The 23,420-nt window shown below is 36.9% G+C and overlaps 2 protein-coding genes across 4 annotated transcripts; one reads left to right on the plus strand and one right to left on the minus strand.

Annotated features, from left to right (window-relative positions):
- The first annotated feature begins 1,538 nt into the window (after positions 1-1,538).
- Positions 1,539-15,110, plus strand: LOC130729570 (transcription factor-like protein DPB). Of its 3 annotated transcripts, none has more exons than XM_057581525.1 (10): positions 1,539-1,693; positions 3,219-3,541; positions 4,347-4,426; positions 4,523-4,566; positions 8,553-8,615; positions 8,703-8,849; positions 8,979-9,047; positions 9,239-9,330; positions 14,180-14,250; positions 14,510-15,110. In XM_057581525.1, the coding sequence occupies exons 2-10, from the start codon at positions 3,315-3,317 to the stop codon at positions 14,554-14,556; spliced, it is 840 nt and encodes a 279-aa protein (XP_057437508.1). In that variant the 5' UTR covers positions 1,539-1,693; positions 3,219-3,314; the 3' UTR covers positions 14,557-15,110. The 3 variants fall into 3 exon arrangements, with proteins under 3 accessions (XP_057437508.1, XP_057437435.1, XP_057437379.1); XM_057581452.1 differs by having other exon boundaries at positions 4,350-4,426; positions 9,232-9,330; XM_057581396.1 differs by having other exon boundaries at positions 1,540-1,693; positions 9,232-9,330.
- Positions 15,111-18,291: 3,181 nt separating this feature from the next.
- LOC130736428 (glycine-rich protein 5-like) lies at positions 18,292-19,004 on the minus strand. Its single transcript, XM_057588265.1, has 2 exons — positions 18,679-19,004; positions 18,292-18,358 (listed from the first exon to the last, which is right to left on the minus strand). The coding sequence occupies exons 1-2, from the start codon at positions 19,002-19,004 to the stop codon at positions 18,292-18,294; spliced, it is 393 nt and encodes a 130-aa protein (XP_057444248.1).
- Between the last annotated feature and the right edge of the window lie 4,416 nt (positions 19,005-23,420).

Below are 23,420 nucleotides of genomic sequence, written 5' to 3' on the forward strand. Positions count from 1 at the left end.
TTGATAGCATTTGGATGAGCCCAAAATACATCCCTAATGACTTCCGATCCAGGCTCATGTCTTTCAAAGTGGACGTACTTGTCACCGTCCAACTTCTTCAACAAGTGTTGCATTTCTGTCAATGACCCGCGGAGGGATTTTCTTAACCTCTTGCAAGCACCATAAATCTGAGATATGGTAGTCAAGTTTAAAGGATTGTTTTCCTTCAAAGTCAACAGCATCTTTCTCGGTGGAACCCAACTCTTTGACATTTTTTCCACTTGCTCCTTCTCTTCGGAATTTAGACGACCAACAAAATTGTGGCCAAGTAGTGACCTAGCTGGTTCATGGTTGTGTGTACCTTCCATCACCTTTAGCCGCCAATCTCTATCTATGCCATTTTTCATAGGTCGTCCTTTTAGTCTAAAAGGACATTCTGTCTTTTGTGTTCTCGTTCCTTCAACAAGGTCAGGGTCTCTATAGGGAACATACTTACCATGCTTCTCGCACCCCAACATGACATAAGTTTTTCTGCTTCCATTCCCACCGCTATCTGACTTTGTGATCAACACAACATATCCATTTTCAATCGCAATTCCATGAACCCAATTGATAAGATCATCACGGGTAGGGAAAATCTGTTCAATGATGCATACCCAACACACAAACAAGGCATAAACAAGGGTGATCAAGACATAATAAGAATTGATATATTACACTTTCAAAACAATGCAAAAATCTGTTCAAAGAATACCTGATCAGTTGTAAATAAATGCGAGACATCTATACTTATACACGGGGGTACAAATGCTGGTGGTGGCACCTCTTCAGGTTGAGCATTGTTCAATCCAACTTCAATCAATTGGGATTCATGAAATAAAAATGATTCTGTCATCCCTAGAAGAGAATACGGAACTTTATTATCCATATTGAATACGGAACTTTATAATTCGTATTGAATACGGAAATTTATAATTCGTATTGAATACGGTATATTAATTTTCGTATAGACTCCGAAACTTTATATTCTGTATTTTAACACATCTCAGAATTCAGAAAATCATCATTCTAACTACTTAATCTACTTAATCTAACTACTTAATCTAACAACTTCAACTACTTAAACTAACAACATACAACAAACAACTAACAACACTACCTCAAATGCTATCTTTTTGCATCCAATGGTGGAGAGCTTGCCAATGAAGGAGTTGGTGGTGGTGGTAGGAAGAATGGAAGTGAGGATGAAAGTGAGGTAGGAGAGGGTGAGAGAGAGGGTGGTCTGGAGGCATTGAGGGGGTTAAGGGGGCTGGTGAGGGGTTGGTGACGGAGGAGTAATGGTGGAGGGGTTGGTAGAGGGAGGAGTAATGATGGAAAAGGTGATGACTGTCAGAGTTATAATACGGAATTTTAACTTCCGTATTCTATTTTATTGAATACGGAAGTTTAAGTTCCGTAGGGCATTTATGGGTTAAAAAAAAAGAGGTGGGGCGCGGAACCCCATAGGGGGCCCAAACCCAACTCCCAATAAAAACCCCCAAATTCAGAATAGAAATCCTAAAATTTCACCCGATCTCCTTCCCATAGCTGCTGCCCCATCCACCTCCGACCACCGCTCCGCCCATTCCCGGTTACCTGCGGCCGCGCGACCACCGGCGACTACCCTCACGGCCACCGGCGACCACTCCGGTCTCTGCTCCATCCAAGCTCTTAGGTAAATTTTCTCTGCAATTTTTTCGTTTTTCCACTCTGGTTCTGCGTCCTCTCACGGTTTCTTAGTTTTCCTCTCTCTAATCTCCCAAAGGCTTGTTTCTTCTCCTCAGTTGTTACAACTTACAAGTTACAACCTTCTGTTCCTTCTCCTTTCTCCTCTGTCACTGTTTGCTTAAATCTTTGTTTTCTTTCCCCTTTTTAGTGCTGGTGGGCGTTCCTCTGTTTTGCAATGGCAAGTGGCATTGACACTCAACTTTCTACTCTTTAGACTTTATTTTTCATGTCAATTAAAACATGAGGTCTTGAATTTGTCATGATGTTTTGGTAATTGGTATGTAATAGTCTCAATGGGAGTATGAGACTTAATATCTATCTAGTATAAAGTATCTATTGAACCTTTGTTATGATATTTGCTATTGTATCTATGATGTTGAGCCTATATTTGATGATATAAGTTGTTATTAGTTAGCAGAATTTTTTGTTTGTTGTGTTGTATAATTGCATTATGCAGGTTTTTAATGTGTGTATGTATAATTGTATATATATATTATAGATATATAATATATATATTAATTTTTTTTCTTAAGGCCGCCATGGCACCGCCGTGGCATCTGCCATAATTATATGGCGGTATTTTGGCTTTCCACCATGGATCGCCATCCGTCATTGATAACACTGATTGGAACATCACTCCTGTATCCTAGCCTCTGATTACAATATTTGAATCACACCACGGAGAGCGGTATATAGTATAGGTTCATCAGTATAATATCTGTGTTGTGTGATTGGTACTGGAAATTGTTAATTTGGAGCTACCTGGTATGAATTGGAGTCTACAGGAGTCTTGTAGACTCCATGTTCCTGAGTTACTGTTTGTTTGTCTAAGTAAGTTATGGTTCTAATTTTTGCTGTACACAAATTTAGTTAAATCACGATGCAGTAGAAAATGGCAGTAGAAAGTCTAACCCATGACCTAATTTTGGTTCTTCTTAAAAAAATAAAAAATAAAAGTCCTGCTCAACACAAGTCATAACCTAGACCGAGCGTGCTCATCATATTTTAGATACTATTCATCTACACGGAAAATCTCTCTCTCTCTCTCTCTCTCTCTCTCTCTCTCTCTCCCCACTTCTTCATCTTAGGACCAAACTGAACTGCACAATGTTTTTTGTGAGTGTTTGTAGCTTTATTTATCTGTATATCGGCTTGGCATTGCTTTGGTGGTTGATAGCACGTGCATATATATATTGTTTTCTTGATTTTTTTTTGAATAATGCTTTTGTCTTTTTAAATTTCGTTGATTTCGTAATTTCTCCTCTTCCCAAATGATGATTGAAAATTACAGAAAAAACTATTATTATGGGAGTCTGGGGAGGTTAGCAGCTGGTGGAACATGTGTGTTTGGAGTTTGTGCTGTCTTTAATTTTATGCATATTTTTTATTCGTACTTTTTGTTATTATTATATGTTATCTTATGTTGATATTGACAGCACTAATGGTTTATTCATTTACTTGATATTGAACAGGGAATCTTTAGGGATATCTCAACGCTTCTGTTCAATTGAATTCAGTTTCTATCATATTAGTATCTAGTACCAAGCCCGAAGGTAAAGAACGTACCAATGGGAACACAACCCCAGCAAACATGTCCAGAAGAAGAGGAGGAGGAGCTGCCAGGTCGTGGAGCTACATTTTCTGGTCAATCAATGTCAACAAGCAGAAGTGTTGGCTCACCATCCAGCCGGAGTGAACAGACAATGGCAACACCAGCTAGTGAGAGCACTTTTCTTAGATTAAACCATCTTGACATACATGGCGGTGACGATGTTGGAACACAGGGTGCAGTTGGGTGAGTTCTCTATTACACTTGGATCTTGTGCTAATTCATATGATGCGGATGCTGTTTAACTTTCAGCTTTTCTCTTTAGGTTGATGGCAATTGGATGATTTCCTGTGATATATTATTTTAAATGAACATTGATTTGGGTTCCTTTTATATTTTTTAACAAAAAGTTATTATTTAGTTATTAAGATGTTTTATTCAAGATCAGATTAGTAAAGTAAGAAATCTCAAGAGGCACAATCACTGGGCCGGTATCTAATGTTCCTGTTTCTAGTTTACAAATCAGGATTGCAACCTCTGTGTGATAGCAATCTTAATGGTAAATATTCAGCTGGTCTTCTTTTATGCCCTGATCATTTCTTTTGAATCTTTCATTTTTCAAGTGAATATTGTTGGAACAGTATCCTGGGTTCTTAATGATTTCTTTGTCTTTGTGTCTATCTCTTCACTGACAAGATTTCTTTTGGGTATGTGCAGTGTGCTTGTGAAATCATCTGAGTGTCTTGTTTGTTAGTTATATAGAGGATATAGTGCTTTTGTGCTTAGTATAGTTAAAAAAAATTTGGTTTTTCTTTTTTTGGATTTTGGAAGGAAGGAATTATTTTTCTTTTTTCTTTTTTCTTATTCTCATTCTTACATCTTTCATTTATTAGGTTGTGCAAAAATACTTAGGTTTTGGATGAAATATTGGGCATGAAATGCTATCTATGACTTGCTAGTGTCAAGTATCTGCTTGCTGTTTCTCAATTCCTTTAAATGCTGTTTTTTATTTTCTTTTTGTTGACTCTTACCATTGTGACTTTTAAAACAGTAGCAACAAAAAAAAGAGAGGCCAACGTGCTGTTGGAGGTGATAAGAGTGGAAGAGGGCTACGCCAATTTAGTATGAAAGGTATTCCAATTTGATCAGTTTGTTCTTTAATGAAAAAGTTCATTGATGTTTTATCTTACTGGCCTTTTTTCTCACTTATTGTTGGTTTGTCTCCAGTGTGTGAGAAGGTAGAAAGCAAGGGAAGAACAACTTACAATGAGGTTAGGCAGTTACTTTAAGTCAGTTTTTGCTAAAGTGAAATAAAATTTTGGCTTTGGTTTTATATAATTTAGTATATGCACATAAATGTATTTCTATGTCATAACGTCTCTGTTTTTAAATTAATTTTCAATATATTTTTTTCTCAATATGTTTTTCATTTTGCTGTACATGTTTGAAGTTCTATCTGTACGGTACTAAATTGACAATATTTTGCATTGAAGAGCATACTTTTACATTTGAAAAGGAAACACACTTAGAATTTCCTGTTTTCATATTCGTTTCAATCTATTATTCATATTTTCTTCTTTATCAGGCATAACCATTATCCATAAGAGTTGCATCCTCTGATTTGTTAGATGCCTATAAGATGTTTTTATTTGGGAATTCTTCAAGAACTAGTGTTAGGATTGGTAAATCCTAACAGCCAAACAGTAGACGAATAAGGATAAAAGAGTAATTTGGTTTGGTAATTTTTTGAATAAGAAGCTGATATTATTTAAAATAAAAAAGACACAAGAAGGAGAACCTTCTTAAAAAGGTGAAAACCCTTCCAATCCCTTTACAACTCAATTACTCAAATCATGACTCTAACCTAAGGAGGGAGGAGGGTACTCCTATTTATAATAACTAATCCTAATAAACTTAACCCCTAAGAAATAGAAAAGATCGACTAACAAAAATAAAAGATAATTCCTAAATTAAAAGACACTCTTAATCTAAAAGATAACCCAACCAAAATAAAAGATCTACTCCTAAAATAAAATATAAACTCCTAAAATAAACTAAACCTAGATATTTAGAATCCTAACATACAGTCTTGAATCTGCCTGCTTTCTTTCCCTTTCATTTCTTCTGTTTTTGGTGTTAAAGGGAGGTCTATATTTTGAGGAGTTAATACAATTTGAGAGGAAGAGACATGGTGATGTAATTTGAGGGAGATGTTATCTTCTCATGATTGTTTTAACTTTTAATATTGATTAGATTTCTCAAAAATTGCAAGTACTGAATTCGTGGTACTTTCACTACTTTTGGGAAATGCATAGGCACATAAGTGAATGCCACATTAAGAAAAAGGACCAGCCTGATACTGTTGTAATAGATTCATTAGATTGGAGGGATAATATGGCATTGGATTGATGAGGTAGTTAGACGTTCAAACTATGTAGGTTAAGAGCTGAGGTTGTGGTCATGTTATATCACATCCTACATAGTTTCATTTCCATAAACTTTCATATGGGCTCTAGAAAGTGAACATTATCTGTTATCATTTCCACCATCTATATCATTTTAACTCTTGCTCTTTCCTATGGTTGGACATTACAACAACTTGATGTTGACAATGCTTTGCTGAATGGTCTGTTAGAAGAAGAGGTATATTTATCCCAAGCTCTAGGATTTGAATCTTCTCTTCTGACAAAACACTGGTCTGCAGATTGCACAAGACACTTTATGGTCACAAATAAGAGCATCCACAATGGCAATTGCTTATATGGGTTGCTTAATACTATTTATGTGGGTCCAAAATGCCATAGTATTTAAGCAATCCATAAGCACCTCATGCACATTTTACTCCAATGATGGTTTCTTATTTTTCCCATAAGCAACTCATATTTTTTATTTGCACTTAATTTAGGAGAGAGAATGAATTGTCAATGCAAGAGAGAGAAACAATATTATTTTAATCATAAGGCATGGTTGCTTGTAGAAGCACCAAACCTTTTTTTTAAGCTCTTTGGAGTGCCACCTAGACTTGCTCCAATGGTGAAAGTAAAAGAAGGTATGGTTGTGATAGGATAAAGAGAGTAAGAAAGGGAAATGGATATTATTGTTGAAGTAGAGATGAAGAATCTCTACAGAAATATTTTACACAGCAGGAATTCGAGAGTTGCCTGCATCTCTCCTTAACAACCAGTTACTAAACTTCTGAATGATCCTTCATAAGGTACAAACGGCGCCAAATGTTCCGGTATAGAACATTGCTAGGCAAGGTAGTACCTAGAGGGAGGGGTGAATGCCTTAAAGGGAGAAGAAAGAGGAGAGGTTATCATCACTGAATTTCACTTGTTTATTGAGGAAAATGAATTAAAAGCCCTTACAACAGATAACCGCTACCTATTTATAGTGTGTGGGGGGTATGGGCCCTGCGCAACTAACTTGCCTTGGATGGGCCACTTGGGCCGCACCCAGGCCCTACGTAGAGGCCAAACGCCCCGCCACATGGCGGGCTGCCCCAGGGCGTTGCCCCTATAGGGGCTCGCCCGGTCCATAACCATTCCTAATCCGTTTATTAAAATATAACTGCTATAAGACAGCAAACACAACTGACTACTAATTATTAACTTCCCAATTGCCACAAAACTAATTACTAACTATTAACTTCCCAACTGCCTGGTAACTACCCTATCAGGTTGCTTAGTGATAAGATACTCATAATAATCCCATTGTGGATGCTCTAAACTCCTAAATCTTGGTTTGACAGACCTAGCGACTCTTCTTCAATTTGGGTTCACCTCAAGCAAATGGGACCCTCCATTGTTCATCTACTCATCTAATAGTGCTGTTTATATTCCTGTTTTTATGGATGACATAATTGTAAGAGGAAATTCTGCAGCTCTCACTGACAAGTTTACTAATCAGTTAAATTCAGTTCTTGCTCTTAAACAATTGGCATTTTGAGTTATTTTCTGGGCATTGAAGTCAAGCCTGTTTCTAAGACTTCTGTTCTTCATACACAAAGCAAGTATATTCAAGCCATTCTTGCTAAGAATAACTTGACTTATTGCAAGCATATATCTTCTCCTATGGCTAGTTCTACAAAACTGTCTAAGACTGATGTGATTATTTATTTTCCTTTTTTATCCTTCTCTATACCAATCTAAAGTGGGTGTTCTTCAAGATCTTGCAATAACTAAATCAGCTATTCAGAGTTTACTAAGCAAAGCGAAAAAAAAAATACTGACATATCTAAAAGAATCTATTCCTTAGACTAGCCATTCTTTCTTGGTTATTGTGATGCTAATGGGGCAAATGATTTTGATGATGGTTTCTCCACTTTAGGAATGTCTTTTGCTTGGACCAAATCTGATCTCCTGGTGGTCTAGAAATCAGCAGGTTGTGGCACGCAGCAGTACTGAGGCAGAGTTCCCAGCTTGCGGCAGGCATTCTTTGGATTTAATCTCTGCTATAGGAGTTTAAGAGTTACTCAAATGGCTAACATCCTTTTGTGACAACCATCACCATTGTAGTCAAAATCGGGATTACGACCAAAATTGGGGAGGGTTGTAAATCGTAAATCGCTAAATCCAACAGAGTTCATAGGAATGTCATACATAAGTCATAAAGTACTAAATCAAAACACCATACAACTTATAAAGCATAAAACTCAAACATCGAGTTCTCATCAAAGCATAAAACTTAAACACAGTTAGCGATTTTGGGGCGATTTAGCAAGCGATTTAAATCGCCCAAGGGTTGTAGATCTCTTAGCAGAGTTTTTCTTACTCAAAACCCTGTCCTTCATGCTAGAACAAAGCGTATGAAGCTTGACCTTTTCTTTGTTAGAGAAAAGGTCATTAACATATTCCTGCTCACTTACAACTAGTTGATGCCTTTACAAAACCTTTCTCATCACCTTAATTCAAGGAATTATTACTTATTAGTGTATTGCATTTGCACTTGTATATTATTTTTTTAATGTAACTGAGGCAGTTATAGTTAGTTGTGGCTAATTGTATTCAGATACAGTTTTTTAGTTTCTGTTAGTGGTTTTAGTTAGAGTGGCAATTACTCTTGTAACTGAACCACAACTATAAGTACATTTGTGATGATTTATTCCATATCAATGGAACACGTTCTCATATTTCTGTTCATATCATATCTCAATAAGATCATATGCATTTTCAGGTCTTTCTTTTAAACTTGTTGCAGAATTTTCCAAGTTTTTTTTTAAATTTGATTTGGATTATGGATGTGATTTATAATCTAGGTAGCAGACGAACTGGTTGCTGAATTTGCTGATCCAAGCAATAGCACTTTATCCCCAGATCAGGTTTACTCTCAGTCTAAGTGATTTCAATACTATCTGCTATTCATAGATTGAGTTGAACTTAAATTTATTGTGGTGAACCTTTCGTAGCAACAATATGATGAGAAAAACATTCGTCGAAGAGTGTATGATGCTTTGAACGTTCTCATGGCGATGGATATTATTTCAAAGGATAAAAAGGAAATACAATGGAAGGGTCTTCCTCGTACTAGTCTGAATGATATTGAAGAACTAAAGGTTTACAAACTACCTTAAAGTTGTAACTTTTTTGGATCCTAGTGGATTATTCTTTCTCTACTGTGATATTCGTAGCTAATCTGAAAATGCGGTAAATGATCTTATTGTTAAGTATAATTTATTCAACAGACCGAGCGTCTTGGGCTAAGGAATAGAATTGAAAAGAAAAGAGCATATTTGCAAGAACTGGAGGACCAAGTAAGGACCCTTCACTGTAGCGAATTTTACCTATAAAATATACTCCTGGGCCTGGTTTGCAAGCCCAAGGAATATTACTTTTCCATGTTATATTTGCACTTGGTTAGCAGAAGACCCTAATAAATAATTTTGTTCCTCAATGGCTAGTTTCTTCTTTGTTAACTTCTTGCATTGTGTTATCAAGTACATAGGTCTTCAGAACCTTATACAACGAAATGAGCAATTATATAGCTCAGGAAATGCTCCCAGCGGTGGTGTATCCCTGCCTTTTATTCTGGTGCAGGTACACTATCATCTCACTATCTCCTGTTTTCGGTTATAGTTTGTCCACTTGAAATTCATTCTCAATTTTTTCCTTTTGATCTTCAATTTGTATGACGAATTTATATTTTATTGGTCTCATGTTCGAAGTCCCTAGTAGGATTTACTTAACCAATTGGCTTGAAATTTGAACTGCATATATCTATTATTATGAAATGAGATCCAGCTTCTTAGCTCTAGTTGAGGGTTAGCCTGTAAATGAGGGGGTCTCTAGAGGGTTTGGCAATCTTTATGGATCATTTGGGTTGTGAAATATGGAGAGTGGTTGAGACTCTCGAATATCTCAGCAACATTTGTACGTTACTCAATATTATCAGAGTTCTATCAATTGGCAACAGAGCTCCGATCTTGGAGCTGTGGACAATTGTTTGTGATGATGATTCAAGAATTTGATGGAAGAGAGGCTTATGGGTGGCTCATTATCGTGGAGCAGCATTGTGAGGCCATGGGAATCTCTGAAGAGAAGAAATTCTCAGAGGCGGAGAAGGCTATGTCACGTGATGCTATCTTTTGGTGGTGTTTCTGGAAAAGACGCAATGAGGAGGTAACATGGTGGGATTTTGTGATGGCATTCCGGAGAGAATTCCAACCTGAATTGGAATCTTACGTGCCAGTACCAGTCCAAGATTCAGGGGAGGAAGAAATCTCCAGAAAGAAAGAAGTCTGGTAGAAGGAACGGAAAACTGATTTGGCGGTACCGCGGTAGCCAAAGCAGAGGCGAATTTAGTGCGGAGAATTCTGAGACGGAGCGAACCGCAGAGGAAGCTTCGCGGAGAAAGGAGGAGGCCGCAAATGCGGCGGAGCAAGCAGCAGTGGAACGCATGTTAGACAGAGAGGCGAGAGAAGAACGAAACAGAAATCGCAGCCCTCTTCCTGCAGCTGCAGAAGGGTTCATCAATGGAGGAAAGCCAGAAGCAAATCTTTCAAGGGAGGAAGAAGGATGACTCTTTGGTTCTGCCCCAAATAGTTGATTTAGGGTTCGAAAGGGCAAGGCCTCTACGGAAACCACCGAATTCATTTCTGTGCAAGTCGGTGTTTGCAAAACGGGCAGTGGCTGAACCGTGGACGCTTCTTCCTCAGCGGTTCTGCAGATCGGACTGATATGGATGCTGATTTTAGGCAGATTTGAGTAGTTTGGTTTAATTTAGGATAAATCTATTTTTAATTTTATATCCTTATTAGTTAAGAGTGGATTGCTTTTCTTTATAAGATAAGATAAGATTTAGTTGTTTCTTATCTTATTAGATATAAGAACTTTTTAATTAGATAGGATTTTATTCTATCATATCTTATAAGATTTAGGATTTGTTTCATAATTGGATAGATTCTAGTTTTCTATTTTCTTGTACTCAACCCTTCTTATAAAAGAGGATTTCAGCATTGAATAAAATCAAGTCAAGTATTTTCTCAAGAACCGTAACGTTTGAAGATGCTCTATCAAGGACGAGCCGCTTCTTCTTTATTCAGTTTGGGTCGCAAGAAGAATTCTCTTGCGTCTAGACCCATGACCAGATCCTCCGGGAAGGGACATCACATGGACTTAGCCAACCGACAACCTGCAAAACCACCAGACCACGATGTTCGCGCAGTGGTGACATACGTGGTGGTGACATGCTGTTGTCGCCAGCTTGGAGTGCGTACAAAAGGGAGCAGAGGGAGTTCTCTTTTGCAGTCCCGCAACCACCATACGACCACCGGCAAGGTTCGCGATATTTTTTTTCTGTTGAGAATTATATAACACAGGAAAGTGCGCAGAAATGAGTGGGTACCAGCTGACCCGTCTCCAACTCGAATGGGCCAAGCCCAAACCTCTCATGGAAGGAGTTGGGCCTTGCATGAGATTAGAGCTGACTTGGTCAAGGGATGCAGGACTTGTGTTGGGCCATGTAGTGCAGCATTGGCCCACTATTTTGTGTGAATCTGATTAGTCACATGTTTTTTGTAATTTTTGCCCCTGTTTTCATTTCTTTACCTTGTTTTGACTCCTTAGCCCCTCACCTTGAGGACAAGGTGAATCTTCAGGGGCGGAGTATTAATAGGTAACCGCATTAGTTAGTTAGTAGAGGGTTAGCCTATAAATTAGGGGGTCTTAAGAGTGTTTAGCTATCTTTAGGGATCATTTGGGTTGTAAATTAGGGAGTGTTTGAGACTCTCGAATATCTCAGCAACATTTTACTTTCCTTTCTTAATATTATCAGGGTTCTATCCGTGGGTGAGAGAGTTTTCGTGATTTCATCTGCACATTTAGCTGGAGCTTCTTATAAGAGTGAGGGTGAGAGAGAGAATAACCAGAGTGATTGAGAAACTAAAAATGAATGCTGTCATGGATGTTTTTGCAGTACAATATACACTTAGAGATTACAATCCTTCACTAACTTCCGTTTGACCACATAATTAACAACATACTAAAAGTAACTCCAACTAACAATGTTGTCATGATCGCGATCCAGATCGTAGGATTGTGCCATCTTGCAATCCCTGGGCAATTGTGTGATCTGGATCGCATGCAGGATCTTGAATCGAAATGGATGCTGGATCACAATCTTTTAGGGAGGATTGTGGGATCCGGAACCAGAGCCTTGAGGTTTGCTTTTGAAGTTGTGATTTAGGGTTTCAGCCTTCCATTTGTGATCATTAATCGCGATTCGCCCAGTGAAACCCTATACTTTGACTCACCTCTGCCCATACAACGTTCCCGCACGAGAGCACCGCCGCTGATGTTCGTCATTCATGCACAAGCAGCGCCGTCAACTTCCGCGCACATGTCACTTCATCTCAGAGGATCTCTTTTCTGGTTTTTGTACTCCTCTCATCTCTAAAGTATGGGTCATGTGTTTTCCGCTTCTCTCATATGCTTACTTTTTAGGGTTAGGATGGGAGTGGTTGTTCTCTGCCTTTCCAATAAGATCCTACGATCGACGATCTTTTACCTCCCCTTCCGATCCTGAGTAAGATCTCAATCCTGACAACATTGCCAACTAACTTAGGCTAGGATAAGATACAACTGAGTAAATTGTACTTGCATACCCAATACCCCGTCAAGCTCAACTGTGACGATTTATATCTCTTCTTGTCAAAGAAAAGATCCTTGTCAAGCAGCTCACAGTCCACCCATAGTTATCGATCACGACAAATAGCGGCGCTATCGCGCCGTTGCGTCGTGTCGCGGCACTTCCCCGCGATTCTGAATCGATCGCGTCGCGGAACGCCGTAGCGGCTGTTGCGCCGCGAATCGCGGCCAAATCGTGTTCAATCGCAGCACATCGCGGTGCTCCAGGTTGAAGATGGGTCTGGTCCAAGGAAAATCCCCAAATTGCCCTCAAAATTTTAAAATTAGGTTAATATTTGAGGGTACTTTTGGGATTTCGCTCTTATTAAGTGAAACGGTGCGTTTCACTCGCCTTCTTCAACGCATTCTTCTTTCTACGCATTTCCTCTGCAATCTTCGGTGTCGTTCCTTCAGCTCAGCCACCTTCGACCAGAAGTCCAAAACCCATGGCCACGGCGCAATCTGACAAGCACCCTTCGACCAGAAGTCCAGATTCCAGGCTCCGGCGACCACCACCCCTGTTTCCCTTGGGCCTTTGTTCTGTTCTGAGTTGCTCTGTTTTTTATCTTCTATTTCTCTATTTTTCTTTCCTTTCTTTTCCTTCTTATTTATTATTCTGTTCTCAAACATACTTCTCCAGTTCTTCTCCTCTAGTAGTCCTCTCTTCTCTATCATTTCATCATGTTATGAATTTGAAGTTATATTTATCACTTTTTAGTAATATGTATACATTGATTATATAATATTAAATGTGAAAAATCAAAATAGCGGTCATCCCGCTATCCGCTATCCCACTTTTGGGGTCGGCTGCTACGCGCAGCGATCTGGGATTGACTACTATGAGTCCACCATATCCATGCTGACAAGGATCTTTTCTTTGACAAGAAGAGATATAAATCGTCACAGTTGAGCCTGACGGGGTATTGGAGTATGCGGGTACAATTTACCCAGTTGTATCTTATCCTAGCCTAAGTTAGTTGGCAATGTTGTCACTTGTCAGGATTGAGATCCTACTCAGGATCTGTTTACAAGGACGTGATTGACATAACTACTAACACAATTGCACACTATATATCACACTACCTGCAAGCTCAAGGAGGGTGTAGTGCAAGTGGATCTAGGAGCTTGGCCCTTATCTCAAGGAAGTGTGTGGGAGTGAGATTTGGTGAGAACATCAACCATTTGAAAGGACGCCAGGATGTGTTGAACTATGAGAGACTTGCTAAGCTGCATGTGCTTGGTACAGGCATGGAGAGCAGGATTGTTAGATAGTTATACCGAGCTCAAGTTGTCACAAAAGATTGAGGGCAATATGTGAGAAACGTGGAGCTCATGTAAACGAGTCAGATGTGGAAGAAGTTCAGTTTGAGAAAATTTAAGATAAAACAGAGTGTATTGAATCTGAGAAAATGAAATTTTGTCTTGCTCTTTTCATTCATATCTAGTGCATCAGGTATTTATAGTACTTGATGCGGGTCACAGTTCTGGACTCTGATAACTACCTAACTGAGATAACTGCCGAATGTTACAATTAGGAGACACTAACAGCTGTCATGAGTCTATGCAGACACGTTACTGAGTGCACTCACTACATCTGATCTTGACTAAAATATGTCTCTATGGCCTATATAGGATTCTTGATGATAGTTCTAAGATGGTCAATTATATATATATATATATATATATATATATATATATATGAATTGCAATTTGCTCGTTTTACTTTTTAACCAACATCATTTCTGCATTTTGGAAATTGTAGACACGCCCCCATGCAACTGTTGAAGTGGAAATATCAGAAGATATGCAACTTGTGCATTTTGATTTCAATAGGTAAAAAGCTTCAATCACTTGGTATTTTCCTGAAAGAATTATGATGGCAATATCATGTCCTGTGTTGTCTTAGTGTGAAGATTTCCTGATTCACTAGTTTCATAAGGTCAAGTCAAGCACCAATTTATCTTGTTCTTGTCGAACAGAAGTTATATTGAGAAATACATCCTGCCACTTTTAAAGCCTCTTTTAAAACTTTCTTTTGTTCAAAATATTTTTCGATGTATACTTACTTTTTCTTCTGCTTCTCTGTTTGCAGCACTCCTTTTGAGCTGCATGATGACAATTATGTTCTCAAGGCAATGAAATTTCATGAGAGACCTGAGAATGAAAATATAACACACAATCCTACTGATGGAGGTGAAGGTTCTAGCATGTCAGGTTTGTATCATGCACAGGTTGCTACTTTAGTTTCAAACCCGGCAGTTAGGCCGCCTCCCTCATCACCACCACTACCTGGAATATTAAAGGCAAGAGTTAAGAATGAGCATTGATCTGCAATTGTCATATTGTCTTGCCTCTTTAGGAATGTTTGTATATATTGTAAAATAATTTGCCTGCAATTAATTGTCTGTCTTTATATTCAGCCAACATCGCCAAAGTCAATCTCTAGGTTAGAAGCAAATTGGTCCTCTTGCTTCTCTCTATTCTTAGGGATTGATTTTGTCAAATTCATTGCTAATGCTAACCCGCATCAAGTATTTGCCCTTTCGCAGCTAGAGAAATTTGTTTGTATTAGTTCATAAAAATCATGGAATGCTACACATCAGCATAGGATTTATTTTTTTGTTCACATTTTTTAGACTGAATTATTGCACCTGGGCTAATACATCTTGCAATATAATTTTGGGGGAAGAAGCTATTCGGTAGATGTTTATGCAAATATTCTCCCTAGATTGATGGGAGGGGTGGAATGTGATGAAATGGAAGAGAATGGTATTATGTTCTTGTGTGGTTTGTTAAGTGAGGATGAAATGGTAATTCCATCACATTCCATTACTATCAAATTTCTCACCCCCTAATTTGGATTGAATGAGATGGATTAGAAACACTCATAACTACTAAAATTACAAAATTATTTTTCTACCTCCACCTAGTAGTTGTAGGTAGAAAAATAGTTTTACACATAATTTTATTGGCATGCTGTAATCAGTTACATTTTGTTCAAAATGGTACTTACTGTTTTCTTTTCCTCTTTGTAACAAAAAAAATGGTATTTTAACCTCATTTATTATTATATATCATCTCATTTTTATTTAATGAATTTTCTATTTCAAATAATAATAAATTTTCAATATAAATAATTTTTTTCTCCTACAATGTGACATTTTAGTTGAATATTAATTTTAAATTAAATGTTAAAATGTATTATGGAAAATTGTATGTTTTTGGATTTATTTTTATGAATTTAAGATAAATTTTAAAAATATAAGATTTTATAGTATAATATCAAGTAATGTAAAAACTAGGGAAAAAAGTTATATATCGCATAGATATTAGTGGTTTTAAAGTAAGTGTAATACGAGAATAAAAAAGTAATAATTCATTCTATTATGTCTATTACTAGTGTTTTTTTACTCGTGCGTTGCACGGGGAATATGTTTATTGTATTTGATACGTCAATTAATACCTTGATTATTAAAAATATATTAAACAATGGATGAAATAGAAGAGTTAGAAATGCTAAGCAAAGTGGACATAAAGACTTCACTTCTAAGCCTGATTGAGATCAACAGAAACTCGTTTCACATTCTTCGTTGATGTACACTTGGGGGTGTTTGGTAGGTGGGCATCTCAAAATATTCCCGGGAATGTGAGGTTGGGAATGCAACATTCCCATGTTTGGTAGAAGTTTTACATTTTTTATTCCCGGGTATGAAAGATTCCCAGGTAAGTAAATTACACATGAGTTTTGAAATTTTATTCCCATCTCAAAGAAGGGGAATCTTACATTCCCATGGGAATGGAAGTTATTTTCCACTATCTCTCTCTTCCACTACTTATTATATTTTTATATTTTTCTATTAAATGATTTTGAAAAACATTCCCGGGAATAACTTATACTAACCAAACACATTTCCATTTTACCTGGGAATGATTTTACTGGTAATGAGATTCCTGGGAAACAACATTCCTAGGAATATTTTTGTAAAACTTGTAACAAACGCCCCCTTAGAGAATTAATAACCGAGATTAGCTTATAGAAATCTCATTGTAGTACTACAACCGTGAGTAATATTTATCTGACACTGAGAGGATCCTAGATCATAGGGCAACAAAAAAGTGAAGGGATACAAAATGGAAACATATCCTCATTCTTCTTGAAAAGCAGATAATAAAACAGAAAACACAACAGAACCCTCTTAAGAAGTTGCAATAGACTTTGCACATGGACTCAAGGGATGCTTAAAAGGGAGCAGAATCATACAAATGCTTAGAAGGCACCACAACAAGGCTTAGAAGAGATCTGAATGAAAGCTCATGAATTAGCTCAATTTCTTTGTTTTCTTTTCAATTCATTAGCAATCTAGACATTAAAAAATAAAGGCTTAAATAAGTTTTTGGTCCCTAACCTTTACTAAATGCTTGGTTTTCGTCCCTCGCCGGAGCAAAGGTGGGTTTTAGTCCCTAACCTTTGCCACAAGATTTGGTTTGGTCCCTCCGGAGCTCTGGGTCAACGCCGGAGCTCCGGTGACCCATGTGGCATGACCACGTCAGTTTAATGAGCTGACGTGGAATTTAATTTTTTAAATTAAAAAAACCTAACTAATTTTTTTTAAAAAAAATTGTTTAAAATAAAAAAAAAACTTAATTTATTGTTAACTTAAATTCTAATTAATGACCAGTGGGCGTTGAGCAATTTGACTGCAATTATTTGGGCGATTTGGATGTGTAGGAACAGAAAGCTTATTAATGGATATACCCTCAATATTCAGCAAACTTCACCAAATGCTTGGACACACCCCACCTTGCTATGTCTATGACAGTTTCAGAGGAAAGCTCTCCTTCCCAATCTGAATCTGGATCTAACGCTAGGCACGAGAAGGGATGGACCACGAAACTTCACCAAACTCGGAAGAAACAAACCTCTGCTCCGGCGACCACCACGCGCACCCACACCCCACCGTTCGGACCCAGATCGAAGAGACTCAGGATCCGTGCGCCGCCGCGCCGACATGCGCGACCATCACCCAGACCTCCGTGTTCCGGTCTCCTTCTGCCCCTGCTCGCGATCTCTCTCACTCGATGCTAAGATCCATGGTGCCATTCAAATCGAAGATAAACCCAGATCTGTGCAAGGAGGAATGAACAAAACCATTCTCGGTTGCAATTTCCCTTTTGCAATTTCGGATCTTCTTCTCTCTTGAATGTTTCCCCTTTTTTCTTTGGGTGTTGATCTCGTGTGAGGAGTGGTGGCTTGATGCGTGTTGTCTCTGTGGAATGGGAAGGGGCTTGGGGGTGTGCAACAGAACTGGTGTTGGATTTCATGGTGGTGGATTAAGTTGTTAAATACAGGAAATGCATTGTAATGGATATTGGCGTGATGAAACTGCACAAAAATATGTGAAGGTCGAGTACAAAGATAAGATGATTTGATGAAGAAGAAGATATTATGTTTTTTGGTTGGTGCTTGCTACCATACCACAACATTTAGTTTGGGTATGATACATGAAATAATATGGACCAATTAGAATCAACTAGGTGGCATTAATTAATCATTTTCTCCTTTTATTTTTTCTATGAAATAAAGATTATTTTTAATTTCATTATTTACTGAATAGTCCTCAATTAATGCATCAATTGAGAATGACCCTCTCCTCCTTCTCCCCCTCTCCTTCCTCAATCCTTCATCAAGTTCATCTTCTTAAAAAAAAATCCAGAAATCAAACTTCTTCAACGAAACCACATATTCAACGGAATTGTATGCCAGCTTGAAATTGGAAATCAAAACCCACATATTCAACGTAACCACCATCTACACCAAATTTTTCAACTTCATTTAAAATTAACAAAAATAGAATTAAACTCAGGAATCAGGAACTAAACTGATAAACCCTCAACATTGAAAATCATCGAACCAAAACTAATAACTGCTACACAACCAAACCTAAGCTCAATCATTGAAAACAAAAACATTCAAAATCAAATCCCAAAACGATGATGATGTAAGAAGAGAAACAGCATATACCGTACGGATAATTTGAATCCTATCGAACTAAACAATGAATCCAAATCTGAAAACTGCAGAGTAAAGTTAGCGGTGGGTGGAGTGAGCGTACCCTAGAGTCATTGGGGTCGAGTTGGTCGGTGCCAGCCATGGGAACGATCGATTTTCAGTTGATTCAGATCGGAAAGACGGTTTGAGAATAGAAGAGATTGTTCAAGATCTGGCAGGAGGAGGAGCAGTAGAAGGAAGAGGTTTCTTACCAGACATCCACACCATCAGCCCTGAACCCGCCGCCGAATCCACCGCCCTCACCACCTGCGCCGAATCCACCACCCTCACCACCTGCGCTGAAACCACCATCACCACCTGCAACAAACCCACCGCCCCCACCACCTGCGCCGAATCTACCACCCCCACCACCTGCGCCGAAACCACCACCACCACCTGCAACAAACCCACCGCTCCCACCACCTGCGCCAAATCCACAACATTTAGTTTCATTGCAGATCTGAGATTGAAGAGGAAGAATGGACTTCAGTGCAGATCTGAGGTTAGGGTTGCGGTGGGAGAGAGAAACCCAACCCATGAGAGAGGCTTGGCAAATCGGTGTTTGCGGCTATGACAAAAGCAATACCATCGTTGGAAGGGCAACAAGATGACGAGATGATTGAGAAGGTGAAGCAACATGAGAAAGAAGAAGTGAAGTTTGTGAAAGGATCAAGAAATCGAACTGGGTGTGCATAGAAAGCTCTGGATCCAATTTGGTGATTCATTCATCTTTTCTCTTTTCCAGATTTGTATTGTGACTGGGTTTTTGTGTTTATGTTTTCTGTCTTTCTTTTTTCCAGATCTGAATTAGATGTTGATGAAGAAGATGATGATGAAGGATGAATTTCTGGGTTAAGATGAAGCTTAATCTCTTTTCCTGATTGTGAAAACCCTAAAATGCACACAGAAGAAATTTCATGAAATTGAGTTACCACTTAACGAAATTACAAAAATGTTAGGACTATAACATAATTAATACAAATCCCTTTTTTTGTTTTTCGTTATTTTTAAAAAAGAAAAATAAAGAAGTCAAAGTTTCCGGTCAAAGCAACTCCTATTGGTCCACATCACTCAGGTATGATACAATTGTGGTATGGTAGCATTTACCTTTTTGGTTATATGAATTTCTTTTTGAACCTGAAGAAGATATGATGTTGAAGATGATAAGATGAAGATTTAATTTGGGATTTAGAATTTTAAACAATTTCTTTTTTTAAATTAATTATGTTTTTTTAATTAAATTAATTTAAAGAAAAAAATTCCACGTTAGCTCATTAAACTGACGTGGTCATACCACATGGGTCACCGGAGCTCCGGCGTTGACCCAGAGCTCCGGAGGGACCAAAACCAAATCTTGTGGCAAAGGTTAGGGACTAAAACTCACCTTTGCTCCGGCGAGGGACGAAAATCAAGTATTTAGTAAAGGTTAGGGACCAAAAACTTATTTAAGCCAAAAATAAAATCCATCAGCTCAGAAACTTGAATCTTCATCGCCTAAAATTAAAAATTAAACAATAAATTCATATAGAAGACACTAATTATTAGATAGTAGATACAAATGAAGTTCCCAATTGTGGATGATTTATCTCCTCTAGCATGTGAAAGTGGTCATATTTTCATAAACTTGAGGAGATTCAGTCAATTAATAATCAGTCAATTAATAATCACTGCAGGATCAAGCAGAAATAATAAAGCTATCATCATGATCCTGAGACTCAAATACAAAATTATGATCTTTAAGGACTAAGATTGCGAATGGAATGAATCATTGCAAATTGCACTTGGACTTCAAATATGAAAATAATGCAATTAGAGACATATGGCCCCGAAAACAAATATATGGTCCCGCTAATCTTGAGCCAATTTAAAATTAAAGCAAAATATGGATGAGAATAGAACATCATGGATGCCAAACATTGAAAATACGAAGGCTCCAACAAAAGAGAAAATGAAGAGACAAAGACCTTCAAGATGTTACCTCATTTGGCCCCTTATACCTTTACACAAACATTCAATAAAAAAAGGAGTAAAAGAAATTAGAATCTAATATCAAAATACATAGAAAGTAAAAGAAATACTACACCTATGATTCAGCCTATTTTCATTTGAATCTTTGTCTGATGTCACCTAATTCTAAGAGTATGCAAGCTCAATCCTCTTGGCCATGAACTGGAGAGAGGACTCAATGAAAGAGTTCAAATCATGGATCACTGACAAATCACCCCATTCAATCTTGCACCCTTTTAGTTTAGCATCCACATTCAAATAAATAAAAGCAAATCTGAGGCAGTTCTGCACAGAAAGTATGAAAAAAGAGAGCAACAATGCATAAAGCCATAACTGCAACCATGAATACCAATCAAATGAGGTGAGAAACAAAACCATCCATTACAAAAGAACACTGATTTGGATATAATTGTGAAGACAATGTAGATGTTAATGGTACATATGACAATAGCAAGCGATGTTAACAACTTTGAAGAGGAAGAGTAAGAAAGATCACCACTGGTTCAAGCACAGGAACTCTGCTTCACATAATCATTCTCAGTCTGAAACAAATCAATTAATGGAAACCATTAAATATAATCTTGGTCAGCCCTTATAAAAAGGGAACCATAAAAGAGCCATAGAGAAATAGAAAACTTAGAAGTGTTCAGAAACTGTGAGATAAAAAAAATTGAGGTCATAACAATCCTTCCTAATTCCTGACAACTGTACATTGTGGCAAATATATAACCTAGTTGTCATCACAAACTTCTGGTGTTAGTTTCATTCATTTACCATGTCAGCCTCTGCATCATCAGAAAACATAAGAAAAAGGTTAGAATATGATAAAATTTGAGAAGACTAATTTATAGACTTGAAAGTGAAACATGTCATGAGAAAAAACAGTACCAAAAACTTCTATTCATCAGACAAAGATATGTTGATGTTTGGGGATGTCCTCTAAACTGAATATTCTTCTGAACCATTCCAAGTAGCAGCAGCATCAGGGGTGCCATCTAGGCTCTGTTTATCACTTGGAACACTCATAAATTCTCTCTGGATTTGAAGCGGTATCTGAGACAGTCATGTGGAAATCCTGAACCAAACACGACATCGGAGGAGATGGACGGAGTCTGGGCGACGCAACAGCGAGAAAGTCAGTCGACGGAAGATGAGATCAGGTAGAATGATGGGGAAGAAGAGAACATCAAGGGCCTATCGTAGTGGTTTGGAACCTGCGATCGAGATGGAAGCAGGTGAGTCAGAAGCCATGAGCCTCATGGATGAGCCTGATGGAGAAGCGGTGGTTCAGAGGAGAGATGAGAAGATTTTGGGAAGGGAGAATATGATGAACATAAAAATATGATGAGCCTGATGGAGAAGCGGGAGGAGACATATTTCCCGTGATTAAAAATATGAATTGCAGATCCACATTTCTACACAACTGTAATCAACCGTGAAAGCTCTGGTCAATTATACCCCAATTGTAACATAACATAACATACATTTGAATTGCCATTATTTCACAGTTCCAAAGTGAAGTAAAAAATGTGATATTGAAGCAGGTAGTGAAGAATTGGTAAAAATAGGAGTTCATTGAGATAAGAATATAAGCATAACTTGCAATGAATATATTTTTGTTTGGTAACTGAAGAGTTAAAGCAAGATGGAGAAAACGAAACAACCATACATCAGTTTTTTCATCATAGATCATAGCACGAACCTGAGCAATATCGTGAGTCTCAAAGGTAATCACACTGCTCTGCCATGGGATTAACCTCGTCGAAAGCAGGGGAGAAGAGAAGGGACAGGTTTACAAATAAAAGCTCTCTAGTAAGGCAAATCTTGTAAAATTTTAATATTTTATAAAAAAGATTCTCAAATTTAAAATTACCATTAAAAAATAGGTTTCAAGATTTGTTATGCAAATATGAAAATTCAATAAAAATTAATTATCTAAAGATAAATCAAAAATAAAATAAAAGAGCAAAAATTAAGAATTAAACAACCTAAATCCTAATCAAATTTAAAATTTAAAATAGTGCTAATTAAAAATAGATAAAAATTACAAAAATCTATCAAATCACAATAAAACCTCATAAAATCATTAATTAAAAAAATCCAAAAATACCATAAAAATAAATTAAAACTCTCAAAATAAATAATAAATAAAATAAAAGACCCAAGATAAAATCAAGAAGTAAACAACTTAAATCCTAATCAAATCTAAAATTTAAAAAGGTACTAATTAAAGATGGATAAAAACTACCAAAATCCAGCAAATCACAATAAAAACTCATAAAATCTTGTAATAAATAAAAATCCGAAAATTTAATAAAATAACATAAAAATTAATTTTATATGTCAAGCAGTATCTTAGATAACTCGGAAAAATCTTTTAAATTTTAATGGATTAAAAAACATAAATCCTAATCAAATCTAAAATTTAAAAAGTAATAAATAAAGATATAAAAACTATAAAAATCTAGCAAATCACAATAAAAACTCATAAAATCCTGAATTAATTAAAAATTCGAAAATTCAATAAAAATACCATAAAAATTAATTAATACTCTAAAAATAAATAATAAGATAAATTAAGATAAAATCAAGAAATAAACAACCTAAATCCTAATCAAATCTAAAATTTAAAAATGTATTTTTTTAAGAGAATTAATCTGAGAATGACAAGTGTAATTTTTTTTAATAGAATTAACGTGAGAATCACATGTCACTAAGAATTAACGTGAGAATGACACGTCACTTAATCAGCCTGATAGAAGTAGGAAAATTCTTTTAAATTTTAATGGATTACACAACCTAAATCCTAATCAAATCTAAAATTTAAAATGGTAATAAATAAAGATAGATAAAAACTATAAAAATCTAGCAAATGACAATAAAAACTCATAAAATCGTGAATTAATAAAAAATCCGAAAATTCAATAAAAATACCATAAAAATTAAT

This window comes from Lotus japonicus, chromosome 1 (genome assembly GCF_012489685.1).
Source record: "Lotus japonicus ecotype B-129 chromosome 1, LjGifu_v1.2".
In the NCBI taxonomy this organism is placed as follows: Eukaryota; Viridiplantae; Streptophyta; class Magnoliopsida; order Fabales; family Fabaceae; genus Lotus; species Lotus japonicus.

Excerpts from the sequence above, each read along its gene's own strand:
- LOC130736428 (XM_057588265.1), bottom strand. The coding sequence starts at position 19,004 with ATGGGTTGGGTTTCTCTCTCCCACCGCAACCCTAACCTCAGATCTGCA. Across the intron at positions 18,359-18,678 it reads GCTGATGGTGTGGATGTCTG|GTTTGGTTGTGTAGCAGTTA; the intron begins GTAAGAAACCTC and ends GATTGAGCTTAG.
- LOC130729570 (XM_057581396.1), top strand. The coding sequence starts at position 3,315 with ATGGGAACACAACCCCAGCAAACATGTCCAGAAGAAGAGGAGGAGGAG. Across the intron at positions 9,048-9,231 it reads TGCAAGAACTGGAGGACCAA|TACATAGGTCTTCAGAACCT; the intron begins GTAAGGACCCTT and ends TGTGTTATCAAG. Across the intron at positions 14,251-14,509 it reads GTGCATTTTGATTTCAATAG|CACTCCTTTTGAGCTGCATG; the intron begins GTAAAAAGCTTC and ends CTCTGTTTGCAG.